Source organism: Vombatus ursinus, unplaced genomic scaffold (assembly GCF_900497805.2).
Source record: "Vombatus ursinus unplaced genomic scaffold, bare-nosed wombat genome assembly UNPS02010320.1, whole genome shotgun sequence".
Classification (NCBI taxonomy): domain Eukaryota; kingdom Metazoa; phylum Chordata; class Mammalia; order Diprotodontia; family Vombatidae; genus Vombatus; species Vombatus ursinus.
Window position 1 is genome coordinate 4,733,338 of NW_020950098.1, and position 18,146 is coordinate 4,751,483.

General features: G+C 37.4%; 1 protein-coding gene across 1 annotated transcript in view; it reads left to right on the top strand.

The window, feature by feature from the left end:
• The window catches only part of WIF1 (WNT inhibitory factor 1), a 106,539-nt gene that overhangs the window by 61,206 nt on the left and 27,187 nt on the right, over positions 1-18,146 (top strand). The window contains exons 4-5 of the mRNA XM_027854178.1: positions 6,155-6,295; positions 17,172-17,267. Coding sequence (XP_027709979.1) covers positions 6,155-6,295; positions 17,172-17,267 — 237 coding nt within the window. The remainder of the gene's footprint in view (positions 1-6,154; positions 6,296-17,171; positions 17,268-18,146) is intronic.

Sequence of the window (18,146 nt, forward strand, 5' to 3'; positions counted from 1 at the left end):
GCCCTGGAACACGTTACTACTATAGTAATCATTCAACTGCCTGTTTACCTCATCTGCTTTTGAACACATCTGTAAGTATGAGTGAATTAATTGATATTACTAACAGATCTGTACACGTCTTACCAGAGATTTTTGGTTAATAGCAGCCAGGATATCGTTGGAATTTGACAAGCTGGTAAACAGAGAGGAATTAGATAAAGAGTTTTCTTTGTCTCTTTACCAAGGGAAGGTCTAAAAACTCCAAGAAACTGATGCTGCAACATTTTAATTATGCCAGATGAGCTGGAAAGGGGGAGTTTAATAAAATCAAGAGGGAAAAAAGATATATTTAGAAAGATAGTGACATAATTTCAGCAATGAGATGAAGTCAGGGAAGATTCTAAAATTTGTATTTTAAAGTATCCTGTAACATCCAGTCTACCTTCCAGTGTTTCAATACTACTTTATACAACTAATGTGTTCATGAAAGACTGAATCAACTTTTCACAAAACGAATTGCATTTTAAGTGCAGTAGGGGAAATTTCTTTTTTTTTTAAGGGTACAAATAATACATTTATTCCTATTAAACCAAATCTTCTTCCTGTCAGCCCATCATTCCAGTCTCTTGAGATACTTGAAAATCCTGATTCTCTCATTAAACTTAGCAGTTGTCCTTACTACCATCACCACCTCCCCCACCAAGGACTGCATTATCTACACATTTGCTTAACACAAATTTTTATCCAATTCGTTGATGAAAATGTGGAACAAAAGGAGTTTAAGTTATAAAACTAGATGCTTGACCTTATGTTGCCATACAGTAAGGTATGGCAGCTTGGTGGTGCAGTGGATAGAGTGCTGGGTCCAGAGTCAGGAATATTCATATTCCTGAGTTCAAATCTGGCCTCAGATACTTACTAATTGTGTGACCTTGGGCAAGTCGCTTAACCTTGCTTGCCTTGTTTCTTCAAGTAAGCTGGAGAAGGAAATGGCAAACCACTCCAGTTTCTTTGCCAAGAAAATCCCAAATGGGGTCACGAAGAGTCAGACACGACTGAAAAACACCTCAACATAAACAACTAAAACAATAATTTTCTGAGAAACAAAGCAAAACCAGTCGTTCTAATGAAATCATGCTTTATAACCTAACTGGGCCCTTCATCGTGCCTGACAATAATTGCATTCCCCTTTAGCAGACTTTGTGACATCTCCCCACACACAGAGACTAGGAGAAATCTCAGCTCAACTAAGTGCAACTCAATCCAACTCAATCTAATTCAATTCAGCAGTGCAGGAGCTCAGAATGTCATGAGACTGTCGAGGAATCTTAGGCTGAGAAAGCCAGAGTTTCTAGGACTAGGGAGGTGATAAATTCCACAGCACTCTCCCCTGGTCACTCTGCCTTAGTAATGTCCTATTCCGTCCTGGGTGTCACATTAGAGAAAGAACATTGACAAGCTGCAGAGTTTAAAGGAGAAGACAAGTGATAACATGTGACTTTTTTTGATAGGAGGGGGCAGGGGAAAACGATAGTGATTTAAGAGTATTTGCAAGACCAGCAGATAGAGTGAAGAAATAACTTTAGGTATGATGGTAGAAAAAATGTATACGCCTTAGACTTATCTGAAAGTAGGAAGGACTGCCTGGGGAGGTGATGTGTCCCCCCTCACTGACTTTTCAGAGGAAGATTGGATGACCTCTTGTCAGCCAGCAGGACGTAGCAAAGGATTTTTCTCAATTATGACTTGGACTGCATGGCCTTTGATGTTTCTTCCAACTCTGAGACTTGGCGATTCAATGATTTAATAAGGCACTTTGCTCAGGATAAAGAAGGCTGTCCACCTGTCCTTGGAGGCTGCCTTAATGTTTTCCCTGGGGAGAGAACATTGAAAGGATGACAATATGGGGCAGCTAGGTGGCACAGTGGATAGAGTGGCACTGGAGTCAGGAGAACCTGAGAAGAAGGAGAAGAAGAAGAAGAACAAGAACAAGAAGAAGAACAAGAAGAAGAACAAGAAGAACAAGAAGAACAAGAAGAAGAAGAAGAAGAAGAAAACTCAAGGAGAAAGAGAACGTGAATGACTAGGGGAATCAACAAAGGACTCCTATAGGTGGCAGCTGAGTTGAGCCTTGAAGGAAGTTTGGGATTCTAAGAGGCAGAGGAGAGGAGGGACTACATTCCAGGTTTGGGGGATGAGCACTGAGTTTGGGGAGGAGCAAGTAGGTCAGTCTGGCTATAAAGAAGAGTGTGTGAATGGGTATAATACAGTGAAATAAGTCTGGAAATAGACTCCCAGACCGCAAGGAGCATTAAAAGCCAGGTGAAGGCATTTCATTTTATCCTAGAAGTATTAGGGAACCACTGAAGCTTCTTGAAGAGTGGCTGATCATTGTCAGATCTATGCTTTAGGAAGGTTATTTTTGTTGTTGGGGTTGTTTTGGAGGCAGTCAGGGTTAAGTGACTTACCCAGGGTCACACAGCTAGTACGTATCTGAGGCCAGATTTGAACTCAGGTCCTCTACACTTCAGGGCGGGTGCTCTATCCACTGCACCACTAGGAAAGTTATTTTAACAGCTATGTAGATATTGAAGGAGAGAAACTGGAAGCAAGGAGGCCGGTCAGGAGACCATTACAATGACCCAGATTAGACAATTCATCTATCAATCCATCAGTCAATCAATAAATATTTATTAAGTGACTACTATGTGCCAGGCACTGTGCTAAGCACTGGGGATACAAAAAGAGGCAAAAGTCCCTGCCCTCAAGGAGCTTAAAATCTAATGGAGACAATATGCAAACAAATGTATACAAAGCAAGCTATATACAGGATAAATAAGAAATAATTAATAGGGGGAAAACACTGGAATTAAGAGTTGGGTTGGGAAACTTCTGTAGAAGTGGGGATTGTAGTTAGGATTTAAAGGAAGCCAAGGATGTCAGTAGTCAGATTCATGATCATATGAATGGATAGTCTTGTGAGGGAAGAGAAGAGGATGGATGGGAAAGAAATTACAGAAGTAAACTTAGAAGGCTTGACAATTGATTGGCTATGGGGGAGAAGGGAAGGATGTCAACTACAAGGGAATGTATAGGGTATTGGTGTATTAAGTGTATAGGTGAAATGCAAAAATTCCTTCTGCAATTCAAATAATTCCCTGTCTCCTCCTATTTTTTACTGCTTCATAAGTAGAGGTTTTTATATACCATTTTTTAAAAAGCAAGGCATAGTTCCATTGGGATAAATTCCATCCTTGAATTCCCAAGACCAATTTTGGTTTTATATTTTCTTTTTAAATTGTTGCTGTTTCTTTTTTTTTCTCTCTCTCTTTCATTTAATCAGTTATTTACGCTATTCAAGTCTCAAAGATTCAGGGAAACTAAAATTACCTGTTATTCTGGGAACTATATTCTAATGATTACTGACAATATCAAAGTCCCGAGATGTTCTTTGGGTTGCTAAATACATTGGGAAAGCCTTGGTACTGGCTTGCAGACAGTACTTTATAGAAAAGCACAGAGTGGTTTCCAGCCCATTTTTTTTATAAAAGTAAGCAAAGAGTTTTATGAAAACCCTAAAAGGAAAGGACTTGCCTTCATCTAAGATAATTTCCCTGAGTTTGGCAATGACGAGTCAGGCAGACAGAAACAAAAACAAAGGGAAATTCTTGGAGGCCTGAATTTGAAGTCAAAGGATCTGAGTTAAAATAGAAGGCCTGGTACTTATTACTTATGTGACTTCGGGTGGCCTCAGTTTCTTTTTTTTTTCTTTTTGGTGAGGCAATTAAGGTTAAGTGACTTGCCCATGGTCACACAGCTAGTAAGTGTCAAGTGTCTGAGGCTGGATTTGAACTCAGATCCTCTTGACTCCAAGGCCAGAGCTCTATCTACTGTGCCACCTAGCTGCCCTCCACTTTCTAAGAATTCTTCCAGGTGCTGTTTAAAATGGAAATGACTTCAGTTATTTTTATTGTTGTTCAGTCATTTCCAACACTTTGTCACCCCATTTGGGATTTTCTTGGCAAAGATACTGGAGTGGTTTGCCATTTCCTTCTCCAGCTCATTTTACAGAGGAGGAAACTGAGGCAAACAAGATCAAATGATTTGCCCAGGGTTACACAGTTAGTAAGAATTTGAACTCAGGTCCTCCTGACTCCAAGGACAGAGCTCTATCCACTGCGCCACCTAACTACCCCAAATTATGGATTATCTTTTTTTTTCTTTTTTTTTCTGGCATCAGTTTCTTCATCTGGAAAATGTAGTAGGGGACAGATAATATCTAAGGTCCCTTCCTGATTAAGATCTAGAATCCTAGAGTGTTATTTGTTGGGAAACGTCTCTTTAGGAGATCTCATTTTTGTAAATGGAACAAGTTTCTTTCAACTAGTTGATTTTTCATAGTTTCAGAGCTGCAAAGGGCCCTTAGAGATAATCTAATCCAACTTCTGCATTTTACCTATGAGAAAACTAAGGGGTTAAGTGACTTGCCCAAGGTTACACAGGTAGTAAGTACCAGAGCTCATATCTGAACTCAGTTCTCTGACTCAAGATTCAATGTTTTTTTTTTCCATTATACCATGGTTGGGATTGATTAGCAGATTTTGAAGATTTAAATGGCCAATTTCATCCTTTTGCAGATTCTCTTTGTGTGCTGTCTTCCTGTATTAGAACTTAAGCTCCTTGAGGCCAGGGGCTGTTGCTTGCTTGTATTTTAATCCCTACTGCTCATCACATAGTAAGCACTTAATAAGTGAGCCTGGAGTCAGGAAGATTCATCATCCTGAGTACAAATCTGGTTTCAGATTACTAGCTATGTGACTCTCTGCAAGTCCCTTAACACTGCTTGCCTCAGCTTCCTCATCTGTAAAATGAGTTGGAGAAGGAAATTACAAATCACTCCAGTATCTTTGTCAAGAAAACCCCAAATGCAGTCATGAAGAGTGAGACATGACTAAAATGACTCAACAACAAATGCTCTATTGTATTTTTAATTATTTTTAAACATTTCCCAATTAAATTTTGGTCTGGTTGGTCAGCCCTCTGAGTGCTGGGGGCAGTGTGTTTGACTCCCCTATACTACACCATGTAGCCTCTGTGCTAAATCTCTTCTCCTTCTGGCCTCCCTTCCCTTTCTTCATGATGTAATGGAGGCAATTAGAGGAACCCTTAGACCTGCAATGGCTATCACACACTCCATGGAGTATTTATGGAGCTGAAATAAGTTTCCCTGGCTACTTTGGGAAGCACATATGCCTAGCACTGAAGGTTTTTGGGATATTTCATCAATTCTTTCATTACCATGATACCAACAGAGGGATGGGCTGTTTCAATGAGGACTGGCTACTTCGTCAGGAAGAACTGCCCACTTAGACTTTAAATGGAGAGACAACTCATCTTTTTGCACTCTTCTTCTTCCTTTCTGAATAGGTAGCCTATGGCATGCTACTTAGACAACTCTCCCTTGGATTTCCCATGGTGGGGGGTGGGGCAAGGGGGGGTGGGATACATCTCTTCCCCAAGTAAGGGGCTCAGCCCCCACAACAGGATGTGCACAGGAGAGCTATCTGAGCCTCTGGCCATACTATAATCATTTTGATTCTATAACCAACCCAAGAAGGGCACTATTTTCCTTTCATGAATTTTTTCTGCTGGTCATTTCCTTTTAATATTCAAACCTTGGGTCACCTCCACTGTACATCTTTTCTGCTGAGCACTGATGATTCAGACTAAAACTTAATTGGAAAATGCTTTAGAAAATAATTAAAAATACACTAGAACATAGATAATGTGAACATGTGATTTTCTAAGTCAATCTGCTGCCTGTAGGAATACTTATGTACAATTTATTGGCCTGTTTCTATTTGAGTTTGACACCCCTGGTGTAATGGATAGAGAGTTGGCCTCAAAGCCAAACATGAAATTGCAAAGAATCATTCTCACTGCAACCATGTTTTCACAATTGATTTTCTGAGCAAAACCAACCTAGCCTATTATTACAGATTATTATTACATTATTACAGATTCCAAATAAGTACCACCGAAATGAGTGGGATTTCAATGTAATGTGAACATTTTTTATTTTAGTCTGCATTCCCCATTCCAAAATTGCCAGAGAACTAGAATCAGATTAATGTTTTTTTAGTATGGTCATCATTTTTTTTGGTTTTTCTTTTAGTTGTTCAAGTAGGATTTCCATGTCTTGGAAAACAAGATGGAGTGGCAGCATTTGAAGTGAATGTGATCATAATGAACTCTGAAGGTGATATCATCCTCCAAACTCCTCAGAATGCCATCTTCTTTAAAACATGCCAACAAGGTAATCACTGTTGGGTTGAGTAAAGATTACTGGGTCCACGAATATAATCTGGGTTAAGGGGAACTTGCCCTGTATTTGACACATTCTGGTTCTATTTATAGGATAACCTTGTAAACTACTATTATGTTATCTACTAGGTCTTTTTTTTTTTTCCAAAAAAGTTTTTTTTTCAAGTTGTCACAAAAGCTCTACAATATGTTAGCTAAAAAGCACTAGGATATTAGAAGCAGTGTGTTCTTGTGGAATCCTGATCTGGTATCAGAAAGACGTAGGTTTAAATTCTTCCTCTGATTACATATGTGACAGCTATGTAACCCTAGACTAATTCCAGTTAACCTTGCCAGGCAACATTTTTGTTTTAGTTTTTTAGTTTGTTTGTTTTTTTAATAGCATTGAGTTTCTACCTGCTTTCAATAGTAACCAATGAACATAAACATTTCCTATTATGTTGAAGGATCAGAAGTTCTATCTCCAGGGACAGCTAGCTGGTGCAGTGGATAGAGCACTGACCCTGGAGTCAGGAGGACCTAAGTTCAAATCTGGCCTCAGACACTTGACACTAGCTGTGTGACCCTGGGCAAGTCATTTAACCCCATTGCCTCCCCCCCCCCAAAAAGTTCTGTCTCCAGATGGAGAAACCAAAAGAGAAATTCCTTTCCCAAAGATCTGGATTCAAAAGAGTTTTGAGATGTCATTTAATCCAACACCCCCATTTTGCAGATGAGAAGAGTGAGGGCTTAAGTGACATGTCTAGGGTCACACAGGGAATAAGTGATAGAGAGCCAAGATGTGAAACCAGATCTTCTGACTTGAAATACAGCAGTTTTTCCTCTCTATCACATTTCCCTCTTCCTACTAAGAAAGCTATAGGGCCATTAATAAAAACTCACTCCCCATATCTGAGTCTCAGATCATATCCTAAAGGAGGAAAATATCTGAGTGTGCATCTCAGATTCATTGGAAATGGGAATAGTGTGTGTGTGTGTGTGTGTGTGTGTGTGTGTGTGTGTGTGTGTATGTGTGTGTACTGGGGAGGGGACGACCAAATAAAGGACAAAAGTAAGAAGAGCATTGCCATGCAAATGTGGCATAACCAACATTTTGTATCTCACATCTTAAGAAAGGAAGCAAATAAGAAAGTGGAAGTAGTAGATGCCCAAAGGCAGTATATGAAAAGAAGTTTGGAACCGTGAGAATGGGCAGAGAAGCATAGAGATGTACGTGATTCAGGGCCACTGTTCTACATCTTCTACTGCAATAACAATTTCCAGTCTTTAGGGCTGTCCAAATCTATTCCCATTTGTTGGATTCTGCGACACTCCTGTTTCCTATCTTTTCTTCCTATACCCTCTCAAACTGCTGAATGGCATGTTTTTCTCTTTGTAATTTATATTTTTTAAATGAGAATTTTGAGATGTCTCATAGGATAATTAGAAACACCCTGAGTTTTTGTAAAATCAGAGTTGGGAATTATCACCTTTGAGCAGGAATTCTTAATTTGAGGTCCATGGAATAAGATGCATAGATACGAGATAAAGATAAACATATAGAGATAGATGGAAATAGATGTATATAGAGATAGATATAAATATAGATAGAGAGATAGAGATAGGTAGAGATACATAGATGGATAGAGATATAGATACAAAGAGACAGAAATAGATATGATTACATAGCTAGATATAGAGCCATAGAAATAGATATATATAGACACATGTGTATCTGTACATATATGTGTATCTGTACACATATGCATGTATATGCAAATATATACATATACAAATGTGTGCATATGTATATATGTGTGTGTGTATATATGTATATGTATGTATGTATGTATGTGTGTATGTATGTATATCCTAGGTGTCCCAGTGGATAGAATGCTGGGCCTGGAATGAGGAAGACCAGAATTCAAATCTAGCCTCAGACACTTACTGTGTGACCCTAGACAAATCACTTATCTTCTATTTGCCTCAGTCATCTGGAGAAGGAAATGGTAAACCACTCCAGAATCTTTTCTAAGAAAACCCGATAATGGGATCACAAAGAATCTGCCACAACTGATCAACTCAACAATAACAACAATATGTGTATATATATAAATGTTTATAGATAGCCAAATATTAATGTAACTAGTTTCCTTTGTAATGCTAAATATTTTATTTTATGAATTTAAAACATTATTTTGAGAAGAGGGCCACAGGCTTCACCAAACCATGGCCGAAGGGGTCCATTAGATTACTCCACCTTAGAGCCTATCCAGAGGATGGCTATCTTGATAAGCCTTTCCACTTTCCACTCCATTATTTTCACTGCTGAAATTGAAGGTCAAGGGGAAAAGTGCCCAGGATATAAATACTGCATAGAGGTTGCTATGGAATAGCATTCCATAGGCTAATAATATATGTAGAACTTGAAGATACCTAAGATGTTATAGAGCCCAGATCTCTCATTTTACAGATAGAAAAACTGAAGTTCATAGAGGTCAAATGACTTGCCCAAGTTACAATTGTAGTCTATGTGTCAGAATCAGGATTTCAGCTGAGGTCCCCCACCTTCAAATCTAGTACTTTTCCCACTGAATCAGTGTTTATTATTCTAGTGATTTAAATGAAGTTTTTAACTTTGGTTCAGTTTTTGCAATTTGAATTGAGAGCTTATTTTTCTGGATTTAAAAATTTGAATTCTTATTTGGAAAGAAGTGGCCAGTGCCAGGACTAAAAACAACTTAATAAGACAGAACCAATTTTTTAATGGAAAATTCCACAAAGATGTTTTAAGTGGTTATAAACATGATATTTCATGTCTCCTCCAGTTTCTTCTTTTCCAATTGTTTTCTGACAACTTTTAAAAGACCCATAGTAGAGAAGATATAGAGAAATCTGTTTTTCCCCTGTAGAGGACAGCAGTCTAGTTATAGATAAGCTCACTTGCTTTCATTTTTTATCATAAATAAAACCTCTTGAAATACAAAGGAATGCTCAAATTAGATCACACTTGTATACTTTAGACAGTACAGTGCCAGAACTAAAATAATAATAACATTACGGAGGGTGGGGCAGAGCCAAGATGGTGGAGGGAAAGCAGTGACTGTCTTGAGCTCTCTCCCAAAGCCCTCCAAATACCTATAAAAAATGGCTCTAAACAAATTCTAAAGCAGCAGAACCCACAAAAAGACAGAGTGAAACAAATTTCCAGCCCAAGACAACCTGCATGGCTGATCAGAAAGGTATATCGTGCCGGGCTGGGAGAGAAGCGCAGTTCGATGTGGGCACGCAGGCCACAGTGACCCTGGAGCAGGCCTCAGAGGATTGAATCACAGGCAGCTGTGGCAGTTTCCAGACTTCTCAACCCCTGAACACCAAAGACAACTTAGAAGGTCAGTGGGAAAAGTCTGTGACTGCGGTGAGAGAGGAGCTAGGTCTCAGCCTCAAGTCTCGAGCGTGGCCCAAGGCTGCAGCTTTTGAGCTTCTGGCCCACAGACTGAGGGGGAATCCAGTGGCTGATCAGAGGGGGATTGCAGGGATCTCTTTGCCAGTGCTGAGGCAGGAGTCTCTTGCTTTGCCCATGCTCAGATCTGGGTCACAGTTCTGAGGGGCGGTCCTGGGGCTAGGAGGAATGCTGGTGCAGTGGAGCTTGTTGTGGTGGTGGAGAGAAAACACCTCGCCCCTTATCATAGCACCTTGGAAGAAATGAAAATTTACAGGTCCCTAGAAGTACCTCTGAAAACAGCTGTACAAACCCCTGAAGCTTGGGACAGTACACTCTTCACATTGGAAGCAGACTTTTACCTTAACAAAGAGTTTAAAACTCAAGTAATTGGTCAGGATCATGAGCAAGCAGTGCAAAAAGAGTCAGACTATATTATCTTACTTTGGTGACAAAGAATATCAAAACATACAACCAGAAGAAGAAAACAAAGTCAAAGCTCCTACATCCAAAGCCTCCAAGAAAAATATGAATCAGTCCCAGGCCATGGAAGAGCTCAAAAGGGATTTTGAGAAGCAAGTGAGAGAAGTAGAGGAAAAACTGAGAGTGATGCAAGAAAATCATGAAAAACAAGTCAACAGCTTGCTAAAGGAGACCCAAAAAAACCACCTTAAAAAATAGCCTAACCCAAATGGCAAAAGAGGTCCAAAAAGCCAATGAGGAGAAGAATGCCCTAAAAAGCAAAATTGGCCAAATGGAAAAGGAAGTCCAAAAGATTACTGAAGAAAATACTTCCTTAAAAATTAGATAAGAGCAATTGTAAGCTAGTGACTTTATGAGAAATCAAGACACTGTAAAACAAATCCAAAAGAATGAAAAATTAGAAAACAATGTGAAATATCTCATTGGAAAAACAACTGACCTGGAAAATCGATCCAGGAGAGATAATTTAAAAATTATTGGACTATCTGAAAGCCATGATCAAAGAAAGAGCCTAGACATCATCTTTCAAGAAACTATCCAGGAAAACTGTCCTGATATTTTAGAACCAGAGGGCAAAATAGAAATTGAAAGAATCCACCGATCTCCTCCTGAAAGAGATCCCCAAAGGAAAACTCCTAGGAATATTGTAGCCAAATTTCAGCGTTCCCAGGTCAGGGAGAAAATATTGCAAGCAGCCAGAAAGAAACAATTCAAGTATTGTGGAAACACAATCAGGATAACACAAGATTTAGCTGCTTCTACATTAAGGGACCACAGGGCATGGAATATAATATTCTGGAGTGCAAAGGAGATAGGATTACAACCAAGAATCACCTACCCAGCAAAACTGAGTATAATCCTGCAGGGGAAAAAATGGTCATTCAGTGAAATAGAGGACTTTGAAGCATTCTTGATGAAAAGACCAGAGTTGAATAGAAAATTTGATTTTCAAATACAAGACTCGAATGGAACATGAAGAGGTAAACAGGAAAGACAAAATCATAAGAGACTTATTAAGGTTGAACTGTTTACATTCCTGCATGGAAAGATGATATTTGTAACTCATGAGACCTTTGTCAGTATTAGGGTAGTTGGAGGGGAAAAACTATATGTACATATACATAGATATAGATAGATAGATAGAGGATACAGGGTGAGTTGAAAATGAAGGGGTCATATCTAGAGAATAAAATTAAGCAGTGAGAGAGGAATATATTTGGAGAAGGAGAAAAGGAGAGGTAGAATGGGGTAAATTATCCCACAAAAAAAAACAGAAAAGAAAAGGCTCTTACAGTGGAGGGGAAACAGGGGAAGGTGAGAGGGAATGAGTGAATCTTATTCTCATAGGATTTGACTTAAGGAGGGAATAACATACACACTCAATTGGGTGGGGAAATCTGTCTTACCCTACAGGAAAATGGGGAGGGGGGAAGGGGACAAGAGAGTAGGGGAATGATAGAGAGGAGGGCAGATTGGGAAAGGGAGTAATCAGAAGCAAATACTTCTGAGGAGAGACCGGGTCAAAAGAAAGAATAGAATAAATGGGTGGGCGGGATAGGATTAAAGGAAATAAAGTTAGTTTTTCACAGCATGTCTACTATGGAAGTGTTTTGCATAACTGCACATATATAACCTGTATTTAGTTGCTTGCTTTATCAATGAGGGTGGGTGGGGAGGGAGGAAGGGAGAAAATTTGGAACCCAAAGTTTTAAAAACACATGTTTAAAAAAAATGCTTTCACATGCAACTGGGAAATAAGAAATACAGGAAATGGGGTACAGAAATCCATCCTGCCCTACAGGAAAATTGAAGGGGGAGGGGATAAGAGAAGGGGGGGAGAGATAGAAGGGAAGGCAGACTAGGGGAAGGGGTATTCAGAATGCATGCCATCTTGGGGTGGGGGGAGGGGTGAGATAGGGTGAAAATTTGGAACTCAAAATCTTGTGGAAGTAAATGTTGAAAACAAAAAAATAAATAAAAATTACCATAAAAAATAAAATAAAATGGGGGCAGCTAGGTGGCGCAGTGGATAGAGCACTGGCCCTGAAGTCAGGAGGACCTGAATTCAAATCTGGCCTCAGACCAAACACTTGACACTTACTAGCTGTGTGACCCTGGGCAAGTCACTTAACCCCAATTGCCTAAAAAAATTTTTTTTTAAAAATAAAATAAAATAATAATAGCAACAATAGCTAGCATTTATATAATGCTTTGGGTTTGCAAAGTGCTTTACAAATATTACTACAAATACTATCTCAATTTATCCTCACAACAACCTGGGAGATAGATGCTCCATTTTACAGTTGAGGTAACTGAGGCAGACAGGTTAAGAGACTTGCTCCAGATCACATAGCTAAGTGTCTGAGACTAGATTTGAACTCAGATATTTCTGACTCTAGGTCCAGCCTTTTATCCACTCCACCATCTCATATCTTTCAAATAATATTCAGCAAGCAATTTTAAAACAATAGATTTAGAATTTTTAATGATGTGAAAACTATCACATTCAATTAAGGCAGAATTTTTCAAACTGTGAGACATGTTCTCGGACAGGGGAGAAATGATGGGTATGAGATTCTCTAAAGGAAATTCAAACCAATGGATTAAATCATTGGCCACTTTTAAATACAACTCCTTTATAAATACAATTCCCGTATAAATATATCTATTTTTTAAAAAGTAAAAGCAAAGTTTAAATCCAAATCAACAAAGGCAACACTAACACAGCAAATTCACTTCAACTGATGGTGACTCCAGTCCAAAAACTATTTAATATGACAGGTGAAGATGAAATTAAATTTGAGTCAGGAAATGACAAATTTCAGTGTGTCCCTGTTGGTCTATGGAAGCTGATGATCCAAATGAGTTTGTAGTATTGAATTGCTTTTCGCATTTTGACAGTAAATGTATAATTTCAATGCTAAACAATCTTTCTGTGTAAGTTAGAAGGTACCACAATATCTGCCATTTTTCTTAAGATCATTTTTTGAGTACAATATAGCAAGCTGATTTAAAAAAAAATACCAGTAACTTTTTTAAAAAAATTAAAATGACTTGAAAATGAGTACTTATAATTGAAATTTTCAACAATTAAATTTCAATTCAATTGTCAAATATTTTATGGTTTCTCAGTTTTAAAAACAAAAAAAACCCTTCGTGATGAATAAATACCCACTTTGAAGAAAAAGTCCACTAGAGTGACTAAAACTTATACCAGGATAATAAAGATAGTTTAAGTAGCAGAAATAAACATGAAGTAATGAGCCCAAATCCCCAAAAAAGTGACCTATTATATTTATCACTGAAATTTACAAATATTGTTATTGGAGAGGAAAAACTATTCTTTCCTTTGTATGAATGCTTTTGCTGCAGATAGTGCAAAACCTAATGAATTCAAAAGATGTTTTGAAAGTATATGCAGAGAATAAGTTAGCAAGAAACTATAATCTTCCTAGAGAAAACCAGTTATTTGCAAAAGCTAACTTTTTCAAAATCTGTAACCTCAAAGGGATTGCTTGCATGATAAAAGTTGCTTGTAGTATCATTAAGTGTAAAAAGCCTCATTTTGATAAGAGAAACATCGTGGTGATATTTGTATCTATTGATATAATTAAAATGAAATTTCTCAAAAATTAAGTGCAAAGCGGCTTTGAATGACTCTACTTGTATATAATATGGTGGGAAGGAAAATTACCTATATGTCTGAAGACCTTTGTGAACAATTAATTGAGAAACTAAAATATTCCTATTTTGCATTGCAAGTGGATGAAGTAACATATGTAGTTAAAAGATGCTTATTCGGTTATTTAGGCATGATATATTGTTGAAATTGATGTTAGGAGGAAAGCTTTATTGCTTTGTAAGCCTATTGATGGCAAAGACAAATCAAGATACATTTTCAATGTAATTGATAAATTTTTTTAAATGAAAATTATATATTGTGGGAGAACTGCATTGGACTTTTCACTGATGGAGTTCAATTAATGTCAGAATGAAATCCAACTCTGTAAAAACTAGTTAAAAATGGTCTTTTATGCAATTTGGACATTTGTGCTTTATAGAAAATCATTTGTATTGATAAATATGGTCAAAAAGCCACACAGTTTTCAAGTTGTTGTAAGGTTAATCAACTTTTTTTTTTTAACTCTATTAAAAGAAGGCTCTTCACAAAATTGAGCAACAGTATAGAACCAGCTAGGACACAGAGCATTTCTGTATTATTGCCAAACATACTGGCTTTCTTGAGCCAAAGCACTTTGAAGGTTCCTAGAGGTATTCATAACAATGAATTACATTCACTCTATATCAGAAATTTCCTCCTCAATGTTGTAGATTTGTTGAACCTTTTATTTTTTTGGTTTTTTTGAACTTTTTTTTTAAACCAAGTGATCTAAATAAATCAATCACTTCCTCCAATTGCTACTCTGATCCAGAAAGATAAAGCAACAGCCTTTATGAAACAAGTCACAGCTGTGGCTAATAATTTTGCAAAATAATATTTTCCTATGTTTTACAATTTTTAAAATACTTGGCCTGCAAATGAAATAGGAGAAAATAAAGGAAGGTTTATAAATCACTTCAGAAGTAATTTTATCATTTTATTTTTAAGTCTGATATGAATGGATAAGGAATCCATTTGCCATGCAAAATGAGGAAACATTCTCAGAAACACACAGGATCACCAAACTTGAGAGCTGGAAGGGATCTCAAGTCTAATCTAAGGAATCTCCCCCTACTCTACCATTCCTGACAAGTGATCATTCCGAATTTGCTTGAAGACTTACTATCACCTCTTAGAGCAGTCCAACCCCCATTTGAACAACTTTAATTATTAGAAAGTTTTCTCTGACATTAAGCCTCAATTTTATTTTTTGCAACTAAATTTCTGCTCTTTGGGTCCAAATAAAATGTCTGATCCCTCCTTCACATGATAATCCTTCAGATATGTGAAAATAGCTATACTGTCTCCCCTGAGTTTTCTGAGGCTAAACATTCCTGGTTCCTTCCACTAATCCCCATTTGGTTTTATTCTGTCTAAAAGAAGAGTAGCCCATAGACTTGATTTGGGATAGTTCCTTGAAACACAAAATCTGAATGTTTTGGCTATGGATGAATAAGGAGTTCTTTGGTTTATCAAACAAATTCATATACATTTAACTACTGTTTTAAACTTTTTATTTTTGTGAAATAGGGTGTTTTGTAGCAGTTAGGAAAAAAGGTTGATCTCAACTAATGGTTGAAAAAGAATTGTGAATAAGAGTATCATGAATGATGCTACATTTTGGGAAACTTTACATAGAAAAAACCCAATCACATTACTGATTTTGTAATGGTTGTTATTTTTACAAATTATAAATGAAACCGAGGTTATGACAACCATGTATAGCAAGTTTTTAAAACTGGTGATCCATATGTAGTCTAAGTGGAGTCGGTACCCATCTTTATCTGCTATTTGACTTGTTATTTTATTCATTCTTTATTCAGGTTCTAAGGAAATCAAGGAGCATGTTCAGATATGTCCTCATGAGTTATTAAAATGGCAAAATATCCATCACTAATTAATCAATTATCTCTGAGCTACTAACCCAATTTATTAAATATTACTTAATAAAGTAGAGACCTCTTTTCCCATAAGCTTTCATTCATCTCTGTATCTATCTGTTCACATATATGCAGATATGTGTATGTGTGTTTGTGTTTGCATATATTTATGTATGTGTGTGTGTATATATATATATATACATATATATACTTATATATCAACCTCCATCTCCTTATCTTAAACACTAAAGTTATTGGCTATACAAACAATATAGCAAACAAAAAAGACATAAATATTTATTTACAACATAGTAGCTATGAGTAAAGTCACAGTCAGAGTCAACTCTAACCATTATTGCTACTGCCAATTTTTTAATTACGGAAACACAGTTCTCCCATTCAGTTCTCTCAGGATAGCTGCCTAAGTGATTCAGAAATTCTCTTTATAATGTTTCTTCACAAGACAAGAGTCTCTCAGGAAAGAAGTCCTCCTAGTTCTTTATGGTTGAGCCTCACCTAGCCTCTCTCCATCCAGGGCAGCTGAAACAGACTACAGAATCACAATGAAACTGACATCCTCTTTAGATTGAATCCTCACAATAAACAGTTAAACAGAAACCCCTCAAGATTCCATTCTTTCTTAAAGCTACAGGATGAGTATCCAGAGCCTCTATGGGAGGGGCTATTGAGCTATTCTTCTCACAGTCCCTAACCAGGGACTGTCTCATGCTTGCATTTGTATTCCTAATGCTTAGCACAATGCCTGGCATATAATGTGTGATTTAATAAATGCTTATTTGTTGACCGATTATTGTATGGGAAGGATAGCAGGTTGACAAACTGAAATATATTTATGAATTCTTCCCATCTCATTTGACTTCTTCCTTGCTATCAAGTAGACTACTAGATGCAAAAAAAAAAAAAGGCAACTGTGTTATAAAAAATATAAAAAGTTTTCGTTAAATAAAAGGGACGGTGAATGCGTATTTTTGTTAATATTTGTACAAGGAAATGAATGGAATTTGAAACTGAAATGTCATTCCAGTCTCCAAATGTGAATATTTATATTTTGGAACTATGTAATTCGATCCAGCATTTTTAAAGGGAGCACTGTTTTGGATGCTAAATGGCTCATCCTTCTCCTTCCTTCCTTGTTCCGTTCTCTGTCATAAGTTAGAATGGGTGAAGTTTCATATATTGAAGGAGAAGCCTGTGTGAGATGCAGAATGAAAGTGGGTGGGAAGAATGAGAGATCTAAGCAAAAATGCAGGAAAACTAAGATGTATCATTGTCAAATGGATTATTACTATTGATACCAATAAGAAAATGATAGACTCAGATTGTTTTCATGTTGGGTATGAGTCGCCTAACTTTTTTAATGTATCCAGAGCCTTAATGTTAGAATTATTTCTGTTTGCTCAAGCCGAATGCCCAGGAGGGTGCAGAAATGGAGGTATCTGTAATGAAAGACGTGTCTGCAAATGCACCGATGGATTCTACGGGCCTCACTGTGAGAAAGGTAGGCAAGATCAATGTGTTACAGTTTTGTTCTCGTCTTGGTATTCCTGGGACACCAGTACAGTTCCCGGCACTGGGCAGGCACTTAATAAAGCTTTGTTGATTGACTGATCTTACTTATTTTCTTTCTTTCATGTAACTTGTCCATGGCATAGTTGTATGCAAACAGAGACCCAGAGATACTATAAACATACCTCCTCTTGTTTTAAGTCACTTTATTGTAATCTGTTCAGGGTGCATTAGTGAAATCTCAGAAAATTACAAAAAGTCTATGCAGGAAATGGAAATTCTTTCCTCGAAGAGTTATGACTGCTGACTTCTTCAGTCACTTCTGTAATGGTGAAACTGGAAGACCCTAACACTGCTTGGTCCCACATGCCACCATTAAAGCACCTAGCTACTTTAGGATAAGCTTATAGGGCCATATAATATGTCTGGGGCTTTGTTCTATCCTGTGAAGTGTTAAAAAGCCATTCAGCCCCAAGTTAAATGTATTCAAAATGCTCATTTCCAGTTTTTCAAAAACAGCCCTAGTCACCAATATCTAATATCATAAAATGGTTATGAATCTAAGAGCTGATAAAAAAACCTTTAGGTGTTTAATGAGAATTCCACCTTTGGGGGAAAATGGTTTGTTTAAAGGCTCTTCTAAGAAAAAAACAACACAGAGAGGCAACATGGTATAGCAGATAGAAAACCCACTTCAGAATCAGAAATCATAATCATTGTGTGTGACTTCAGACAAGTCATTTAACTTCCTAGTGCCTCAGGACATTTTCTAAGACTTTCAGTTGTGTAGAAGGTGCCTATTTTTTCTTTTCTGGAGGCAATTGGGGTTGTGACTTGCCCAGGGTCCCATAACTAGTAAGTGTCTGAGGCT